Here is a 22694-nt window from a genome sequence, read left to right as displayed (position 1 = left end):
TCTACCTGTGCTGCTAGAACATGTGCCTTTACAAGTACGACACAACAGATTCAGTGACCGATGGATTGGTAGAGGCGGACCAATTTCATGGCCTCCACGCTCTCCTGACCTCAACCCTCTTGACTTTCATTTATGGGGGCATTTAAAAGCTCTTGTCTACGCAACCCAGGTACCAAATGTAGAGACTCTTCGTGCTCGTATTGTGGACGGCTGTGATACAATACGCCATTCTCCAGGGCTGCTTCAGAGCATCAGGGATTCCATGCGACGGAGGGTGGATGCATGTATCCTCGCTAATGGAGGACATTTTGAACATTTCCTGTAACAAAGTGTTTGAAGTCACGCTGGTACGTTCTGTTGCTGTATGTTTCCATTGCAAGATTAATGTGATTTGAAGAGAAGTAATAAAATGAGCTCTAACATGGAAAGTAAGCGTTCCCGGACACATGTCCACATAATATATTTTCTTTCTCTGCGTGTGAGGAATGTTTCCTGAAAGTTTGGCCGTACCTTTTTGTAACACCCTGTATAGAGAGTTAGCTGCCATTCTTTGCACTAATCACAAATCCTGTCCAAGTCATCTTGTATCCTCCTACAGTCAGTCAACGACGACACCTTCCCGTACACCACAGCATCATCAGCAAACAGCCACACATTGCTATCCACCCTATCCAAACGATCATTTATGTAGATAGAAAACAACAGCGGACCTACCACACTTCCCTGGGGCACTCCAGATGATACCCTCACCTCCGATGAACACTCACCATGGAGGACAACGTACTGGGTTCTATTACTTAAGAAGTCTTCGAGCCACTCACATACTTGGGAACCAATCCCATATGCTCGTACCTTAGTTAGGAGTATGCAGTGGGGCACCGAGTCTAACGCTTTCCAGAAGTCAAGGAATATGGCATCCGTCTGATAACCTTCTTCCATGGTTCGCAAGATATCATGTGAAAAAAGGGCGAGTTGCGTTTCGCAGGAGCGATGGATTCTAAAGCCGTGCTGATGCATGGACAGCAACTTCTCTGTCTCAAGGAAATTCATTATATTCGAACTGAGAATATGTTCGAGAATCCTGCAACAAACCGATGTTAAGGATATTGGTCTGTAATATCGAGGATCCGTCCTTCTACCCTTCTCATATACAGGCGTCACCTGCGCTTTTTTCCAGTCGCTCGGGTCTTTACGTTGCGCAAGAGATTCGCGATAAATGCAAGCTACGTAAGGAGCCAATGCAGTAGAGTACTCTCTGTAAAACCGAATTGAGGTCTCAGGACCTGGCGGTTTATTTATTTTCAACCCATTCAGCTGCTTCACAACCCCAGGGATGTCTATCACTGTCGATAAGTAGCATTTTGAGCCCGTGGGTGTGTACAAAATATAGGTTGACTCTTACATAGAGAATAACAGCAACCAGCTACTTTTTACAATGCTAAGAATTTATTTAAATCTCGCCTTTACCGGTTTCGAACCGACAGGTTCATCTTCAGACGGCTAGTTCACATTTTTACATTAGCTTCCACCTTTTGATTTGGCAACTGCTGAAACTTCCTTGAGGTGGTGGTGACGACGAAAAACCCACATCACATTATTCTTCCTGCGTTACCTAATACATAGGTCAGTGGGACGTTCGCTCTGCCGTTTCGGAGTGATTTGAAAAGTATGAGTATGAATGGACTTACCCTCTACGAACAGGAAGTATCCGTTCCTATTTTTCTCCAGCATCTTGATAGCTACTTCCGTAAGCTCCTTGAGACGGGGTTCCGTTGCGTTGTCGGCGTCCAGGTGGTACTGCATGTAAGATGACTCGAACAGACCTTTGAGAGGCAACAGAAAAGTAAGACCGTTACGTACATCTTGAACTGAATTTCTTCTACAATATTTGCTTTCCTTGTCAGAAATGAAATTTTAGAAAGTGTTCTAAATTTTTGTTTAAAGCATAATCTTCGTTAGGCTGGAAAACTTGTTCGCAAGCACCTTATAACCAACTACAAACAAGTTAGAGTGATAGCAAATTTCAGTCATTCCACTTGTCAAATGGAATCTCAAGCAGTTTCTCAACCTATTAGTGAGTTAGTTGTTCTACTCGACACGTAAGTAATAATTTACATAGTGCGCGAGTGCTATAGTATTTTAGAAAGGTTTCTACACATTCAAGTAAGGGCTACGCTGACGAAATTGCTGGGAGAAACACTACACTGTGGAAATATGTCAAGGACCATCTCTACTGGAGAACATAATTGTGACTGGTATGAAAACAAAATGGTAGTGGGCAGTGCACTTATAATGCGAGTAGATGATAAATGGACCAAGAAACTTCTATTGGGAACCCTAGACAAGATCTGGAGATCTTAACGCATGGAGAACTGTGGAATCGACCTCTGTAGAGCAGTAATGATACTGTGGTGTTGAAGGGAAACAAAAGGGCACAAAACTACTCATTTAAACAGTGCACCTCGTGCCAGGAGGAGCAGCGGTGAAGACCGTGCCTGGAAAACGAAAGATCGCTGGATCAAAACCCAGTCGGACCATGGAATTGCTCATTCTGCCTTTCAATTACGCGAAGCTTCGCCCAGAAGGACACGTGGTTCGGATTCCACGTTAATCTGTAGAGCCCATTTTTCCCGGTAGGACTACCGTTGTATTTTGTGGACTCGTAAGGGGTCAAAGTCACGTCCAATTGAGAGACGTGCACCAGGCTTTTGAGCCACACGTAATTGTAATTATTATAAAACGCCCTAGCTCGTAATTCTAACCTGCGTCATTATCCAGTATCATTAAGAATTTATTATGAATTTATTTAATATTAGCTCATCTTCGTCTCTCAACTTTCGCTACATGTACGATTCTTGATACACCCTATTAATAACAGTATCTCTATCCTTATTATAAATTCCGAAGTATAGGGTGTTCCAAGAGTCAGTTAACATTGAAAATTCAATACTCAACGGAATAACGTAGGTAGAGAGGTAAAAATTAAAACACTTGCTTGAAATGTGATGGGATTTTATCGAAACCGGAAAATGTGCACAAAATGAGCAACAGAGGGCGCGTCATATGTCACAAAAGAAATATTATCAAAGATGATGTTCTTCATATAAAATGCTCAATATTTCGGTCGTCAATCATTAACAATACCTGTAGTCGTCGGACAATGTTGTGAACAGCACTGCGCAGCATGTCAATAGATATGGTGATTAATAACTGTCGGATGTTGTCTTTTAGCATCCCTAACGATGTTGGACGATGCTGCATACTTGCGACTTTAGGTAACCCCCAAAAACAGTAATCACACACACCGAGATTCGTGGACCTGGGTGGTCAAGCCGTGACGGAAGTGCCGCCTCACCGAACGATATGCGCAAGAGGTCTTTCATACGTGTGAAAGATACGGGATGGAGCGCCATCCTACATATGAGTCGTGCATTACAGCAGGTGTTTATCAGCCATACTAGGGGTGATGCGATTCTCTAACATATTGGTCTACCTCGTGCCCGCCACGCTGACCGTTTCAAAAGTAGCTACCCGCATTTCCTCGAAGAAAGAGTGTCGGATCACAGCTGATGTAAATTCACACCACACCGTAACTTTCTCGTCATACAATGGGACTTCCACGACAGTTCTATGATTTTCGGTAGCCGAAATTCTGCAGGTGAGGGTGTTTAAAGACCCATGGAGTGTGAAATGGACTTATTCGTTCCACAACACATTAGACAATTAATCGTCATCTTCCACATTTTCTGGTACCCACAGCGGAGATGTTCTCTGCGTCACATAATCGGTGGATAACAGTTCATTTTATACACGATTCTCATTGGGTATGCAATCTCACAATCTTTTAGTAATATAACAGCTTTCCGATCTCAGAGATTAGTTCTGTGACGTATTTACGATAGGATCTTCTTTTATAGCAAATACTAGTCTGTCTATCTCTCTATCTCTCTCTCTCTCTCTCTCTCTCTCTCTTCTGTCGTAGCCATCTTAGTGAACAGATGAAATAAAATGTAATGTATGAGTGTTAAAAGAGCTTTAATTATATGAATTTGAAGATTTACTTTATTCGCGTGTATTTTTAAATTTAGTCCTTGTCCTCATCTAACCATTTCTAATATTTTTCAGCACTATTACGGAATGAACTGGCTGCCAGTGTCGAAGCCTTAAGGGCTCACAGCATGTTCCCGAAAACGAACCTATCTTCATGTAATTACATGATAACGAAGTCCGACGCCGATTTACTAGCGTAATTTCATTGCAAATTCTGAAGCACAAAACTGATTAACCATCTTTCCACGATCACGCATCATCGTGTTAAAGAAAGGACTACCACACAGGTTTCGCCGATTTTCCTCATTCATTCCATCATTATAATGGCCCTTCCACTCTTTTGACTTGTATGTTCACTACAACAAATATTAACATCTTACTACACGGAAGGAGCGATTATAAGCGTCACTGACGAGTTGTTGTCCAGAACCATTCTGATGGCCAGATTTTTCACTCATTTTCGACATTTCATTTAAGGTATGTGTATAAAGTTTCATCTTTCTACCTACATTATTCAGTGGAAGAGTGAATTTTCAAATGTTAAAGTGCTTTTGGATCACCCTACAGAATGAGAGTAACGGTATTTACATGAACGACATTTTCTTCTTACGTTACACGTACGTTACAGTGTGCATTTTTTGTCTCTAGATGCTCCTCAATGATATTGCGCCACTGCTTTGTATCTTGGTGCTTGCACGCCGCCGTGGAAACGTAAAGGGACACGCACAGCACAAAAGCGTACACGCTGACCTCATCTGTTGACTGACAGAGACCGCCGACAGTTGAAGAGGGTCGTCATGTGTACTAGGCAGACATCTATCTACACCATCACACAGGAATTCCAAACCCCATTAGGATCCACTACAAGTACTGTGACAGTAAGGTGAGAGGTGAGAAAACTTGGATTTCATGGTCGAACGGTTGCTCATAAGCCACAGATCACGTCGGTAAACTACGCCTGGCTTGGTGTAAGGAGCGTAAAACTGTTGAACAGCGGAAAAACGTTGTGTGGAGTGACGAAACACGGTACACAATGTGGTGATCCGATGGCAGGATGAAGGTATGGCGAATGCCAGGTTAACCTCATCTGCCAGCTTGTGCAGTGCCAGCAGTAACATTCGGAGGCGAGGTTGTAATGGTGTGGTGGTGTTTTTCATGGAGGGGACTTGCACCAATCGTTCTGCGTGGCACTATCACAGCACAGGGCTACACTGATGTTTTAAGCACCTTCTTGCTTCCCACTGTTGAAGAGCAATTCGGGGATGGCGACTGCATCTTTCAACACGATCGAGCACCTTTTCATAAGGCACGGCCTGTGGCGGAGTGGTATATCGTAACTGTAATGGACTGTCCTGCACAGAGTCCTGACCTGAATTCTAAAGAACACCTTCACGATGTTGTGGAGCGCTGACTTCGTGACAGGCCTTACATCAATACCTCTCCTCAGTGCAGCACTCCATGAAGAATGGGCTGCCATTCCCCAAAAAACCTTCCGGCACCTGGTTGAACGTATGCCTGCGAGAGTGGAAGCTGTCATCAAGGCTAAGAGTGGGCCAACACCATACTGAATTCCAGCATTACCGATGGAGGGCGCCGCGAACTTGTCAGTCATTCACAGCAAGGTGTCCAAATATTTTTGATCACATAGTATATTATGGCTGCTGCCCAGACTGCCGACTTACCGAGCAGGTAGTCAGTTTTCTCGGTGTCCACGGCCAGCAGCTGGTCTCTGTTCCACACGTAGCTGGCCGTCGCGTCACGGTCCGACTTGTCGTCCAACCACTCAGAGATGAGATTGCGCGAGTCCCAGCGACGACCACTGGCGCCCTCTTCGTCCACAGTCGTGTTGGGTAAGAACATCTTGCGGCCTCCTCCGAGAATTACCTGTCAACAAACGTAACGAAATCCTGAAGTATTTGCTATTAGTGTTTCCGTTTGGAACACATGGCGAAACGATGAAACAATGATATCTGAGCGGTGAACGGGATGCCTGTAGCACTGTTGGACCGTTATTTCATAAAACTGGGTCATTCTGTTTGGCCGAAGCGAGACAATTACCAAAGTGCTGCGGAACAACTGAAATTTTACACAAGGGAGACGCAGCTGAAAGTACCATAGTTCGGCGAATTTTGAACAAATAAAATACGAATTCTCAACTATTCTGTTATAATTAGTAAGAATATTTCCGTTTCGAATACAGACTTCTGACTATGAAGATGTGCTATAGTTGATCATCAATGATGCCTGTGGATCAGAATTTGAACAGCTAAGTGATGCGGATACTTTGCACAAAAAATGTCAAGTAGTGGAAGAGAGAGCAGACAAGACACTCGACAAACCAGTTACCTTGCACTATGCGACGGTTTAATGCTGTGCCACAGAAAATTCGTTTGACCATATTGATGCTTTGACTTTGTGGAAAATAAGGATCGTTGTAAGGAAGAAAAGTGGATTAGAAACTGAAACAGAAGGTATTGGGCGATTATTTCCTGTAGGTCAACTGAAGTCAAGGGATACGAAACACTGTGTGTTTTAAGAGTAATTCTCTAAATACGTTGTTAATTTCCAGCTTTTAGTACAAAATTAGAGCAGGTGGCTTTTAAATGTGACATGTGTACCGTAAATAGCAGATTCCGTAAAAAGGAGTTATTTGTGCAGTCTCCAGTCAAAATTAATCCGATTAATCTTAAGTAAGATATTAGTGCAGGCAGTAAGATATTAGTGCAGGCAGTATTAAAGAATTAGCACGTCATAATAGGCATTAATCAGCTGTGCAATATAACCAAATTGTTTGATTATCAGTTACTGAGTTTATGGAGAGAATGTGTCTAATAGGAGTGTAATTTAGAAATTCCACAAAGACTGTTCGGCCAGTATGATTTCACATGGGCTCCTTGTTACCGTATAGTGAATAACAGTACAAAACTGTTTCCCTGTAGAGATTGACAAAACGAGGAACGCCAGGGTCAGTGACAGAAGATAACTTAAAATGTGTGAAATCTTATGGGACTTAACTGATAAGGTCATCAGTCCCTAAGCTTACACACTATTTAACCTAAATTATCCTAAGGACAAACACACACACCCATGCCCGAGGGAGGACTCGAACCTCCGCCGGGACCAGACGCACAGTCCATGACTACAGCGCCCTGGACCGCTCGGCTAATCCCACACGGCAAGATAACTAAATGTCTACAGCTGTACGTCTACATTGCCTGCAAACAGTTCTGCGTACATACAGTTGACACTGCTGGAAATAATGGGTCTGTTTGTAAATAACTTTTCTTCCACCAGTCACAACCAGTTTCGGTAAATGATTCCCATTTTGTTGACTTTAAGTTCTTATGTTCTATTTGTGCAGTCTCACACATGTTAAACATCGGAAACAAATTTCTGTACACAATATACGTTGACTATACAGTGCAGAGCCTCGCACATGTTAAACATCACACACAAATTTCTGTGCGCATTGTGTGTTGTGAATAATAATATTACATTAACTGACTTAAATTTGTTATTCATGATGTACACTGTGCACAGAATATTGTATGTGACGTTTAACATCTGCGAGACCCTGCTCCTAAGGATGATAATAAAATTTAAAGATAACAAAAGAATGCAGAACCTCACACATGAAAACGGTACAAAAAATAGAATAGTACACATAGAGAATGCACTTGTAAATTGGTACCTATTTACCGAAATAAGCAGTGTAAAATATAAATAAAAGAAAATCGTAAATGGAAGTCGTAAAGTTGTTTATAAAGAAATCAATTTTTGCCCAGTTGCAGGCTTTCGCAAACCATTTCTAATTACAGAATGAGATTTTCACTCTGCAGCGGAATGTGCGCTGATATGAAACTTCCTGGCAGATTAAAACTGTGTGCCCGACCGAGACTCGAACTCGGGACCTTTGCCTTTCGCGGGCAAGGAGCACTTGCCCGCGAAAGGCAAAGGTCCCGAGTTCGAGTCTCGGTCGGGCACACAGTTTTAATCTGCCAGGAAGTTTCATTTCTAATTAATCAGATCAGCCGAGAAAAGGAACTGTGAAACACGCCATTGTAAATCGACGGCGCTTAACTGTGTTTAGAGGCTCTACAACCGAGAACGGCTGGAAATTTTTCCGTATAAACATGACCAACCTCTTGTTTCACAAGGATCTCTATTACACGCACTGAAATTAAGATACTGTTACTGAGGTATAACCACAAAAAAAGCGAGGTAGCAAACCTAACGAGTTACTCTGTAAGCTGTCACTGAACATCAAAGGTTTCTCACATCGAAACACAATACAGATTAGATCATACTGTAGTTGTCGAAATCTATGACGAAGAAGGAATATGTTGCACATAAGAAAATCTAATTTTAAATGTCTGTAAAGTAAAGAGTGTTTCTCCGTCTTCCACTGACCTTCATGTTACGACCTGGGTTGCGGTTAACCAGCTGGTCCGCGATGTCCGGGCGATGACGTCAGCGTCGCTTTCCCAGTTGCGATCCGCGATGTGTGCGTAACCTCCTCCAGGGGACGCGTGTGTTACCGTCACCGTAGTCACGATACCCGTAGCCTTTCCTGCGTCCTGCAGACAGACCACTGACGCGTAGTAGCATGCTACACAACGCGTGTTTCAGACAACACGTCACTGTCAAGTTTTGTCATCGTTACCACTATGATACGTAGGACATCGTGTGATATCTGCGTCGTATGTGTGTTTCATGGATGTCAGGTAATGGACAGAGATATTCAGAGTCGACATTAGTTTATGACGACAAAATATAAAATTTTTCATCGTCGTCGCAGTCTTTTAACAGGCACAAGTTACCACAGATGTCATTGTCAAGCTTCGAATAGTTCAAAAAATATCTCAAGTTTTGAGAGGAAACTCGAAAATACAACGAAGTAAGTAAACCCTTTGTATGAATGACTTCCATATTGCCCTACGATTGCAAGGAGAAAATATTTCGGCCAGAATTTAATTACTGTTTAGACTCCTGATGAATTAACGTTCCGGATAAATGAAACAGAAAAGCCTTATTTTTGTACATAGTTTCTTTTAAGAAGAGGTTGCAAAATCATCCAAACATTAGCAAATAAGGGTTTATTAGCCCTTGACATAAGTTTCGATATTTGTAAAAATAGCTTCCTCAGAAAGAGTGGGCCTTGTTACATCACATGATGGTACATTAGATAATATGAAGCCATCATGTGATGTAGGAAAGCCCACTCATTCTAAAGATATTTTTACAGACATCGAAACCTGGGTCAAGGGCTAATAAACCTTTATTTGCAATTGACTGGCTTATTTCTCAACCTCTTCAGATTTACACAGTTGCTGTTTCGCAGCCAGTTTATAATTTGGTTTCTTTTAGTTCACTGTAATTCCTCGAAAATTTTATTTCCAGTAGTGGAATCTCTCTCTGGTTTTGGTTTGTCAGGGAAACAGCTGTTGCGAGCCCTCCACTACAGTCTCCATTAGTCACATATCTCTTTTTTATCATTTAGAAGTGAAGGTATCTGGGCTTCATAGAGTAGTTAACCTGATGAACGATATCGGAAATCTCAGCAGTTCATATTTGAAATTTTCCTGATTTCTTATTATTGCAGCACCTTTGCGGCCTGGTGCACACCGACGGTGAGAGATTTCTTTCTGTCGATCCATACGTCTTGCGGAATATGAAAGACTGATTATCGTAATCCGTAGAACAACTCCTTTTCCGTACCCCATAGCAGTCGTAACTTTTCCAGAAAATGAAGTCTTCTTAGCGCAGAGCTACTGCTTCCACTAATGTTTCATTCTGGCGTCGACAGATGAGTATACTTTTCGCAGAGATACTTGTAACACTGTTCATATTTGGATGTCCCTTTTACAAACTTCTTTATTAGATCCAACTTAATCAAACTGCTTTGTTAGACCCAACTTGATATTTAGAGATAGTAGTAACATTTTTTTTTTCTGGAACACTAATCAGTTTCTCTGGACCAATGTTGATCCCTTGTCGTAATAATCCATCCATAATTCATATTATTAACTCAAATTATGTATAAAATTTCATACTTCAAATCATTAAAAACTCCAATTATTAACTCAAATAATGTATAAAATTTCATACTTCAAATCATTAAAAAATCCAATTTTTAAAAACTAAGTGTTGATATTGTAGAAGTATGATAGGTGATGCGGATCTGTTTCTTCGTGTTCGAATTATGCTCTCCAGAATCACTTTCATTAAAAAAGTGTTATTGTAGAAAATGGTGTATAATGTAATTTAGTTACCATTGTAATAGGGTACAATTATTACGGATGAAAAAAATAAACATTCGATTTCTTACAAATTGATTACGTTCAACAGCGTTGATCTTCCGCAGAGAATATGGCGCGTTTAGAGGATCCTACGCTCAATATACGTGAGAAATGTTTGAACAACGTTGTGTCGCCTTTCATCTTCAATAGCCTTCGAAAAGTATTGGTTATCAATCGCAAGGAATTTATGATCGATACGCCGTCCACACAGATTCTCTCTACCGACAGGCATCAGGCCCATTTTCTTTGGTGTTTCGGAAGATATTTACAATTTCGTTTTTGCAGTGTGTAGTTGGGGTCATCCTGATGAAAAGCGTCGGCTTGTTTCCCGTTGCGAATTAAATTGTTTTTTAAAATGCAGTTTCACGTTCCCATTCGACTGAGCTATCTCAAATTAATGTAGTGCGATTTTTTTATCGATACGCAATGACAGGAACAGTGAAACGCGAAGAATTGATAGTACTCCAGTCTCAACTGAACAGCGCTGCTGACTGGCGTAGCAGTCAGAGCGAACCTGGGCGGTTGTGGGCGTTGCCGGAGTTCTGGTTGTTCTTCGTCTTTGATACAGATCGTACTAGATTAATGTAGGACCGCTCAATCAAGTGGTCACGTAAATTTCCGCATCAAAAATCATATTGCTCTGAAAGAGAAACAGATCGACCCTTTTCGTCGACACTGGGCTTCCCATGAAAGACGTGATAGGCAGTACGTGTTTCTGCCGACTTCAGCCACACACTGCCGAAACACCAGAGAAAATGCGCCTGACGACACGTAGAAGAGTTACTCTCTGTATTAAACGTTAGAGGAGGTAGTACAGATCCTTTTGGTTCGCCTTTTTGTAGACTATAGAAAATATTTCATTTCCCAGTGAGATGTACTCGGGAATAAACTGGTATACCTTCAGTAGCAGTTCCTTTTTAAAAATTGCATCACAGACTGAACTTAAATCAATAAATACAACGGATATTTTGAGGTGTTGTTGAAATCCTTTCTCTATCCAGATTATGGGCGACATGATCTATCGCAACAGCTTCTTTGCGACACAAAATCTCCTTGCTCTTTTGGTATGCTGTTGATTACAAACCAAATACATCACGATATAATAGTGTTAAGTAGCCAATGGTACTGTACGTAAACTGAGTAAGTATGTATAACATGTATAATGTTAACTGCAGTACTTGTCCATGAAGTGGAAAGTTGAATGTATGCTGCCGCACTGACCTGCGCCCACTTGATGATGGAGTCGACGTGGTTGGCGGTATTGTTCTGGGCGTTGCAGTCGCCCCTGGTCAATGCTGCCGTGACTCCCATGGTGCCCGTGTTCGCCTTGACGCCGCACAGGTACGCCGTAGAGGTACACGCCGAGTCGCCCACTTGTGCGTCCACGCAGTACGTCTGTGGAGCAAAGTGGCAGGCGCCACATCAGTCCCCTGTGCTACATCTGCGCACAAGTCCTCTTAGTGAACCTGAAGACCTCGAGTCGACCGTAAGTAACAAATAGTAAGCAGTTCCAAAAATATCTTTCCGTAAGGTATTTCACACTAGCCACTGTACCACTATTTAAGTAGGATAGTGCCACAGTTGCCTTGTAGTTTCATACTGCAGAACCAGCACCACATTATATCCATAGAAACCTAAACCATTTGTACATGCTGGAGGATCTGTTAATCTTCCTAAAAAATAAACAATATGACAGTTGAATCAATACCAATGTCTCCATTCATCTAATTTTTCTCATACTGAATAAGTCTTTCGTAGAACACATGAAATTTTTGAGTTTGTGACTTCTGCTAAAAATTAATAGGATAAACCAAACTTGTTCAATCAGGTAAGTGCAGCTATTTGTTTTAAGAAACATTTGTAATATGCCAGTCTATGCCTGCTATAGTATTTTTACAGTAAATCCACCAAGTCAAAGGGGTAATATCGCAAGATATATAAGAGAATAGATTATACATCTCATACCATTATTTCTGCTTTCTTTACTGAATTTACGCCGGACTTACAGCTGACAATTTCGGTTTGATAGCCTTACTAGAAAAATCGAATAAAGATACAATACTAGAAAACAGACTGCTATCCAGTAACAATCTTTTAAAAATTAATAAATTTCTAAATCAAAAACTCAAAGATATTTATGGCCATAAATTATCAGCATGAGATGTTCAAACTTAAATAAATTTCTTAAGCGTCCAAACAACAAATTTCCAAGTACGTTACCTGTCGTGAATGTTTAACTTCTAAATTAAGCTCTATACCACTTTCTATGAATATTTTACAGAAAGATATTGTGGTCCCATTTACTTTCGACCTTCATTTCGTTGCAGTTAGTAGTAATATTTCGGCTATTCCAAAGTAAGTTGTCTGAAAATTCTTTACCGATGGAAAAACACTTTTATGATTCTCAGAGAAAGAGAAGGCTACACTGTTAGAGGCCTTTTCCTGAGAAGGCAGTTGAGATTTTAGGAATTTTAATTTTTTCTTTTGTTTTCTCCTTCTTTGTGACTAATGATGTGGCATGTACGAGTAATTATTCCATTATTTCACCAGTCAGCCTCTAGACAGGTTTTAGTTTAGAGGGGGCGTCTCGGATCACACGTACTAAATTACGCAAACAGAACTGCCTACCTCCGTTGAGATAACGTCTGTTAGAAGAAGAACACTTGTGGACTTAATAGGTAACACGGCATCTATTCAATCACTCGTTGGGAATTTCGAACTAACAGTGCATTTTACGGACCAACTGTATTAAAGTACGCTCCTAGCTGTTCCTTAACCCAGATACATCACATAAGTGCATGCAAACATACCTCCACAGCTTTTAGATTGGTTCTAGAGTCCAGTTGATACTGATGGAATTTAAATGTCTCACTTATTTCACTTTCAGTGCATAAATAAAAATGTCTTAACGATGGCGCAAAATACTAGCTTCCATCTATGTGGCTCATATGCAAGTCGAGCGCCAAACAGGAAGGAAAACACACAAATAAGTAACATTAGTTACGATAACGACTGATGATTTGAACACGAAAGCACACAATAATCACGACGTTCATGCAATATATGCTGTATGAAAGTACTCTAATCGTCATCCAGGCAAAATATACCTTCATATTCTTTATAAAATCATGAGAAAAGTCGTAGGAAAAAGACACCTCTGAATATGAACGAACATATTTATCAACTACAACAACTGCTTGAGAAAACGTGGCAGCCTTTATATTTAATTATGTACGTTTGAGCTACTCACGGTTTAGTTAAATACCACATTGCCTGGAACATGCTTGAAGAAAAGAGACGAACTTAAAAACTAATATGACTGAATGAAGAACCCAAAAGTAAACACATTTTATGAATAAGTGTTTCTGGTATGCTGACACTATTCGACGCTAAAAACAAAACTAACTTATATGTAGTGACGAACTGAATAAAGTTGAGATACAAAAATAGAAATGTTATTAGAGGATATTAATATTCTTATGCTGTTATAAATACAGCTTTCTAAACCATCTTCAGATATCTGTTACAGATTTCCTTGCATTCCTGCTGGGACCACGTATTCAATAATGGTTTTGTGTACTAACAGTAACAAAACGTTTTTCGTCAGAGATTTAGTATCTACGAATTTTTTTTTGACCTCCAGAGAAACATTCAGAAATGATTTTGAGGTTAATAAAACACTAAATGTTGCGGAAACTTACGTGGTATATTATCTCACGGGTTCCCAGGTAGATACCGTGGTCTTCTTTTCCGCAAGGCGTTCGATACAGTTCCCCACAGTCGATTAATGAACAAAGTAAGAGCATATGGACTATCAGACCAATTGTGTGATAGGATTGAAGAGTTCCTGGACAACAGAACGCAGCATGTCATTCTCAATGGAGAGAAGTCTTCCGAAGTAAGAGTGATTTCAGGTGTGCCGCAGGGGAGTGTCGTAGGACCGTTGATATTCACAATATACATAAATGACCTTTTGGATAACTTCGGGAGTTCACTGAGGCTTTTTGCGGATGATGCCGTAGTATATCGAAAGGTTGTAACAATGGAAAATTGTACAGAAATGCAGGAGAGTCTGCAACGAATTGACACATGGTGCAGGGAATGGCAATTAATCTCAATGTAGACAAGTGTAATGTGCTGCGAATACATAGAAAGAAAGATCCTTCATCATTTAGCTACAATATAGCAGTTCAGCAACTGGAAGCAGTTAATTCCATGAATTATCTGGGAGTACGCATTAGGAGTGATTTAAAATGGAATGATCATATGAAGTTGATCGTCTGTAAAGCAGATGCAAGACTGAGATTCATTGGAAGAATCCTAAGGAAATGCAATCCGAAAACAGAGGAAGTAAGTTACAGTATGCTTGTTCGCCGACTGCTTGAATACTGCTCAGCAGTGTGGGATCCGTACCAGATAGGGTTGATAGCAGAGATAGAGAAGATCCAACGGAGAGCAGCGCGCTTCGTTACAGGATCATTTAGTAATCGCGAAAGCGTTACGGAGATGATAGATAAACTCCAGTGGAAGACTCTGCATGAGAGACGCTCAGTAGCTCGGTACGGGCTTTTGTTGAAGTTTCGAGAAGAAACGTTCAATGAGGAGTCAAGCAGAATATTGCTCCCTCCTACGTATATCTCGCGAAGAGACCATGAGGATAAAATCAGAGAGATTAGAGGGTTGATAGAAGAGAGAGAGAAGGTCCAACGGAGAGCAGCGCGCTTCGTTACAGGATCATTTAGTAATCGCGAAAGCGTTACGGAGATGATAGATAAACTAAAGTGGAAGACTCTGCAAGAGAGACGCTCAGTAGCTCGGTACGGGCTTTTGTTGAAGTTTCGAGAACAAGCGTTCACTGAGGATTCAAGCAGTATATTGCTCCCTCCTACGTATATCTCGCGAAGAGACCATGAGGATAAAATCAGAGAGTTTAGAGCCCACACAGAGGCATACTGACAATCTTCCTTTCCACGAACAATACGAGACGGGAATAGAAGGGAGAACCGATAGAGGTACTCAAGGTACCCTCTGTCACACACTGTCAAGTGGTTTGCGGAGTGTGGATGTAGACATAGATCTCTGTGACGAACTGGCGTGTATGCTGTTTAAATTAACAACCTTACTATTGTACTACAGCCAAAGTTCTCCGTGTCTGCCTTGGACAACAATAATTTTAATTTATAAAAATCTCTTTACTTCGAAATTATTTTAGAAATTCTTATTTCAGTTACGGTATATGTTCTCATTATTCCTTGGCCAACACCCAAAATTTTTTGCAAAGCATAATAGACACTGTGTGTATGTAACGACCTATATCGAAAAATGAAGTAACATCGAATTTGGGAAAAGTTCCTTTGCTTTTGTGTTTGTAGGGAAATGGAATGAGCGTATGGCATTGTTACCCAGGAGGCCCCATCCTGGGGATTGCGGCAGCCGCGTGCAAGTCATTGCAGTCGACGCCAAATTGGGCGAGTTGCGTGCCGATGATGAGGATAACACCACACTCAGTCAACGAGCGGAGATAATCTCCAACCTGGACGGGAATCGAACCCGGGCCCGCTTACACGTGAGGCAAGCTCCTTACCACCCAGCTAAGAAGGCGGACATCTTTGTAGAGAACTATGGGTACTAAAAGTGCATTTTGAAGAGAGTCTCCGAACACGCAAAAATCAAGCTGCAAAACATTTTGAATGTCTATCAGAGTACATCGAAATCAGGCAAATACTCGGTTCATTCTTTTGTAACAGTTTCTACATATATTTATTTACAAATTAAAAGATGAATGAATGTGCACTTGAAAAATTGAAAAAAAGTAAGTTTAATTTGAACTGAAGGTAGAATAAGTAGTTTTCTTCTCACGGTACGATTACATTCAAGAACATTTGCAAATACTAAGTAAGAGTTTCTTTTCTTAATTTTTCTTCAAAATTGTTTTTATGACATCGTATAATCGGTGAGACATACCAAATATTATTTCAGGTAGGCAATCGTGACTTTCGAGAACTCTATATTAAAAACTAATTTTTTAGATTGTTCTGTCATTCTAAATTGCGAAGTCTCCCATCTCTGGATCATCTATGAGAAGCAGTACAGTGAAAATCGAACACCCGCCACAACAGGACCATGGAATGGTCCCATTCAAAGGTAATCACCCCGAGCGTAAAGATACTTATGATACTGAGACACGAGACGATCAACTCCCGTTCCATAGAATGCGGTCGGCCGCTGACGGATCCACGATCACACTGACTCTTACACTTACACGTCCGACTGAAACCTACGTCCACGCATGTCTTCCTTCATGTAACCAAAGATGTGAAAATCAGACGGTGAACGATCCGAACGAGGAAGTGCATGATTGGGTGCGGTTGTCCATCTGTTAGCGGCTATAACTGATGTGCCCCTATTGTACTATGTTATCAGAACAATATTCTGCAAAACTTAGGAAAAGAAAATCATATTTTGTACTTCCAGATATTCTGTACGGAGGATGTTGCAGTGTTCCCCAAACAAATGGCCGAAGCGTTGGCTCCGTCCGACTGGTAGTGTGGGGACGGGCGTTATCGATTGCGGGGGAGCTCTGCACGTCGATTTCCTCGAGCGCTATGAAGACACTTCACAGAAAAGAAAATGTGGAGCTCCTTAAAGTCAGAATGCTCAGGAATGCTGTCGGACGGAATCATACTGTTGCACAATAATGCCCGCCCCCACACTGTCAATCGGACGAAGGCTAATGAATCTTTAGCGATGTGGTTAGGAAACACTGAACATCTTCCGTACAACCCAGATCGATCAGCGTGTGAACTTCACATCTTTGATGAGCTGAGGAAAGACATGCGCGAACGTCTGTTTTAGTGGAATGAGAAAGTGAAAGAGTTCGTACGACTGTGGAACCATCAGTGGCCGACAGCATTCTACGAAACAAGAATGGATCATCTCGTCTCCCATTGCGATAAATGTCTTGGCGGGCGAGTTGATTACTTTTGAATGGAACTATTCCACAGTTTCTTTGTGGTTGGTGTTCGAATTTCTATCGACTGCCCTTAAATAAGCGATTACTGAAAGCAGATTTTGCCAAAAGTATTACGTTTGCACATTCTTCTGGCATTAGGATAGTTTCGACATTTGTGGAACATTTTATACAAACAGTCATTCTCCAGTGCATGGCTAATGCGAAATTCCTCATAATCATGGAGAAGAAGCAGTAATAAGGATGGCTTTTGGAAAATTAACCGATAAAGTACGTAATGGAAGTGATGAGCCAGTACAGGGCAATAATTTCAAGATGGGAATAATGGAAGTAACCAATGAGGTCTTAGGAAAAAGGAAACTAAAAGAGAGGAAATCTTGGATGGTAGTACAAATATTAAATCAAATGCAGAGAAGGAAGAAGTTCAGGAACGAAAACAGTATAAGTGACTACACAGGAATTATAATCACATTACAACCAAGTGTAAAAAATCAAAAGAGAAACGTACTAAAAGTATTGCTAAAGACACAGAAGATCGAAAAAAGGGGAGAACGGGGTTAGATTTATAAGATCAGAGCCCTTCAGTATAAACATAGAACTACATCAATAGGAGTTAAAAATAAAGAGGGGATATTAATGGCGGAAGATGATGAGATATTTACTTGTTGGAAAGAATACATAGAAGAACTGTACGATAATAAGGGATTCAAGAACGAAAGTGATTTAGTTGAGAATATCAATGAGTGTGAAAGAGAAGTGCAGTGTACTGAATCATGAGACATGAATTTGAACAGAGCCTTTGGGTTCTCAAAGAAGAAATAACAACTGGTGTTGATGACGCTCCTGTAAAATTGCTGAAAAATCTGGGTAACAACATGCAAAATCAATTAATCAGATCACTAAATGACTGCTAAGGAAGGGGAATCATGTCAGAAGGCTTCACACAATGAAGCACCCTTACCATACCTAAGATAGGCAGTTGAGTAGACCAATTACTGAACGCTAAGACGTAATCAGATGCCTCAAAATTACTCTTGAATATCGTTAAAATCAGGGTAAAAGGAAAAGTAGCTAAGTAGGCTGAATAAGATCAGTTTCGATTTAGAGAAGACAGTGAAACAAGAGAAACAATTCTGGCCTCGCACGTCCTGCTGGAGAGAAGGAGGACATGAAAAAAAAATTCCTGACCTTCATTGACTTATTACTAGCCTTTGACGATGAGAACTGGGAACCACTCTTTAGAATTATGAAAAAATAGGACTTGACTCGCATGATAGAAGAGTTATTAATCAACTGTATCAAACACAAAGCAAAAAACTGAATATCAGTAACTTAGAAGAAGAGGCCAAAATTAGGATAGGTGTTAGACAAGCATCCCCATACTTATTTACTGTTTCCATTGAGGATCCTATTCAGATCATGAAGGAGACGCCTAAGAGAATAAAAGGCAATGTAAAATGATACAGTGTACAAGATTTTTTTTTACTCCGAAAAAGAAATGAACATAATGTTGCAAGTCATATCAGACACTCTTAACCAATGGAAAGTAATGGTGGAGAGAAAAAGATGTGAGAGACATTAAAACAAATTAAAAACCTGATAAAGTGAGAACTGAGAATGTAAAACAATTTTATTATCTCAGTATTACAATAAAGTAGTCAGGACATGCTTAATGGAAATGAAGAGAGGGGTAGCACTGGCAAAGCAGGCATTTATGACCAAGATAATCATTTTAACCAGCAAACATGTGAATACAGACGACAGAAAATCCTTTGGAAAAGCATTTGTACGGAATACACTGCTCTGTGGAAATGAACGTTGGACTCTAAGTAAATTTTAAGGAAATGTACTTGAAGCAGATGAAATGTGGATATAATTGCAAATCACAAGAACAAGCTGGACGGATAGAAAAAGCAATCTGGAAATCTAGAGGGAAATCAATGAAAAGAGAAGATTATTAATGCAAATGGATAAGAGGAAAATAGAAATTATTGGACAAGTCATCAGACACCACACCTTCATAATTACTATCCTTGAAGGGAAAGTGTTGGTAAAGAAAGGAATATGACCGCCGAGGATATAGTACACACTAAGGCAAAAAAGAAGAAAAGAAAAATAATTTACCACAGAAGGAATTATCCAAATGGGATGAAAATCAGTAGATGTGATGTACATGTAACACAAAGAAATAATTACAGTATCAGAAAAATTTGATGGTTTATCCAAGAGAAAATACTTCACAAATTGATCAAGCCAATAACGCCTTGGTCCACCTTTGGCCCTTATGTAAGCCCTTATTCGGCTTGGCATTCACTGTAGGAGTTGTTGGATGTCCTCTTGAGAGATTCTGTCAAACTGGCGCGTTATATCGTGAAAACCGTGAGGCGGTAGCAGGGTCTGCCCATAATGTTCCAAGCTTTCACAATATGGGAGCGATCTGCCGATCTTGCTGGCTAAGGTAGAGTTTGGCAAGCAAGAAGACAAGAAGAAGAAACTCTCATCGTGGGCGAGCGGGCATTATATTACTGAAATGTCAGCCCAGGATGGCTCGCCGTGAAGGACTACGAAATGGGACGTAGAATATCGTCGACGTACCCCTGTGCTGTTCGTGGGTCGTAGAGGGCATCCCTGACTATCACTCCTGGTTGTCGGGCCGTGCGGCGGGCGAAAGTCATGTTGGTATCACAGCTCTGTCCAGGGCGTCTCCAAACACGTTTTCACTTGTCATCGGGGCTCATTTCAAAGCGCGATCGGTAAAGAAAATTCTACTCCAGTCAATGAATTTCCAGGCAGAAGACGAAAACCAGGAGTGATGATATCGGGTGCCATTTCGTTTCATAGCAGGACCTCTTTGGTTGTCATCTGCAGCACTCTTACACCATTGTAGCATGTCGACAATATTCTGCTCCCCGTTTCGTTGTTTCTAATGACAAGCCACCTGGGCTTACATTTCGGCAATATATTGCCCGTTCGTACAAGGCGATTGTTTCTACCGCTTGTCTTTGCATTTACCAAATCATAGTTGGCCAGCGGACAGGGCCCTCGAACCATTTTAAGAATATGATAATTTAATGCGCCAATTGGGCAGAATTTGTCACAGTATCTCTGAGGAGGACATCCAACAACTGTTTCAGTCAATGCCTAGGCCAATAACACCTTGCATAACGGTCACAGTAGGATGAAGACGTTGCTGAATGTTCAGTTCGTTGAGCTCTTTCTATTTAAAAAATCATGCAATGTTTTTGAAATTTAAGTTATTTGCTTATCTGTCCAAGTACACCACTCAACCAATCTCCGTCTCATTCGGATAACTGCTTCGCAGTAATTTTTTCTTCGAAGGCATCGAGAAGAGGCCAGGATGCGACAATTACATGGAACTGAAACTGACAGGCAATAACGGAGGAAAGTGGTTGCTTCGACAAAGTATTAGCCTTTAGAATACGTGTGTATGTAATCGACGATGCATGGAGGCGCGCTGTATGAAATGCTGACCTTGGACAGTCCAGCGTTGGGGAACTCTTCGAAGCTGAGCTGGGCCTCCTCGCCAGACAGGCCCTGCCTCTGCCCCAGCAGCATCCTGGCGGCGGTCAGCGTCGCTATGGACATGCCGTCGCCCAGGAACATGATCACATTCTTGGCCGGCCGCCGCTCCTGGGAGGCGAATAGACGCTTCACCAGTCGCTGCTGCGCCCGCAGGGTCCAGTACGGGGCTCCTGTGGGCGTGTTCGGCTTGTCAGACAGAATCTGAGCTTCACCAATAAGTAATAATCTGCCAGCACCAACAACAGGTATCATATTGCAACGTAGTTAGCTCACCTTACCTGTCATTCGGAATGCAGAATTTGGAAGACTTCTTAAGCCTGTGACATATAATGAGAATGAACTATTACCATTTACAGTTCAACAAAGGCCGACACTATCAGCTGTGCCATAATATGTGAATAACTATGTTCTAGGAAACAATTTAGAAACGCGATTTATCTACAAATATTTAACGAACTACAAACACCTATACATACTAAATGTAATCGTAACGCAAATGATTTTCGCGCAACTAGATATCAGCCAAACAGTAGCTGATCATTCAGCAACAACCAGTACAAAAATTATACAGGGTGATTCAGACGCTCCTAGCTATAACTTTCAGTCACCCACACTGTCTTTATCAACCACGTATAAGATTCTCATATTCTGTCGATTGATAAGTGCAATTATCCAGAAAACATGAGCAGGACCTTTTTGTAGTTAAATTTTTTACTAGGATAAGTTTTGCTGGAGGCCACGGCCTCCGAGTTATTCAGGTAAAACGCGTTTGAAGGTAACTTTTGTACGTTTTTCATAAGTAATTCGAAAACTATGGCCTCTGTATAAAATTTAACTACAAAAAATTTCCTACAAAAAGGACCCGCTCATTTTTTCTGTACGTCTAATAGTTTGCGCATAGCGAGCGAGAGAATACGGAAATTTCGGTCGTTGTTTTTTAAGGTATTGCCTAGTTACGTAAAACACATAGGTAGGGTTAGCTGAATCATACTGTATGATGTCTATGCTCTCAGCTTACAGCTAAAAGCCGTGCTATAAGCATGATCCCTTGTGTCTGTAATCGTTATATTTAGTCTGGAAAAGAACATTAATAAAACCGACAAACTGCAGGGCGGATGCCTGACTGGAAATGGAGGATAAAGGTCCTGTGAACATGTGTCCAGAAATGGATGGTGTGTGTGAAACGACAACAGATTGTCCAGCACCACAGTAGGCTGCAGAGCTGCATCGCATCCACGTCACGAAAGATGTTCAAAGCGACATCCACGGGATGCAGTGTCATCCAGAATACACACAATTGTTCTTTGGCTTACACCATGCTGGCGGGCCATTTGCTGGAGCTTGTATTAGTGTTCGTCTCAATATTGTGTAGAACCCGGACCTCCAAGTCTGGTGTACGCACAGCGGCCTCCTTGCACTTTCGTCTTATCTGAATAGACCTATGATCATTCAAACGCCCCAAAAGGGCTTGAAATGTTGTATGATGCGGTTGGTGTCTGTGAAGGTAGTTATTTTGCTATAGCCGTCCTGCCTCTCGACCTTTTCCATCTGCTTGGCCGTAGACAAAAACCATCTAGGCTTGTTCCTGACATAAATACTGGACCATTCTGCTGCTTGCAGATTGCCGCTTAAATCACACTACTTACAACACACGAGGAACACACGACATATTGTTAGAGGAACTGTCATGCGTCAGCGCCATCTTCTGTGGCGACGATGCATTTCCGAACACACATTCATTGGAATTTTTTTCCTCCATTTTCAGTTAGGAAAGCGTCCCTGCAATTTGTCGGCATATTCAAACACTTCTCTTAACCATACAGATCAGAACA

At 41.2% G+C, this 22694-nt stretch overlaps 1 protein-coding gene across 1 annotated transcript in view; it reads right to left on the bottom strand.

Moving 5' to 3' along the window:
* Positions 1–22694, bottom strand: part of LOC126251695 (membrane-bound alkaline phosphatase-like) — a 50046-nt gene that overhangs the window by 13257 nt on the left and 14095 nt on the right. The window contains 6 exon segments of the mRNA XM_049952283.1: positions 1689–1823; positions 5733–5934; positions 8461–8510; positions 8513–8627; positions 11571–11744; positions 20812–21032. Of these exon segments, the coding sequence (XP_049808240.1) occupies positions 1689–1823; positions 5733–5934; positions 8461–8510; positions 8513–8627; positions 11571–11744; positions 20812–21032 (897 nt within the window).

Source organism: Schistocerca nitens, chromosome 4 (assembly GCF_023898315.1).
Source record: "Schistocerca nitens isolate TAMUIC-IGC-003100 chromosome 4, iqSchNite1.1, whole genome shotgun sequence".
NCBI lineage: Eukaryota > Metazoa > Arthropoda > Insecta > Orthoptera > Acrididae > Schistocerca > Schistocerca nitens.
This window is presented reverse-complemented; position numbering and strand designations above follow the sequence as displayed.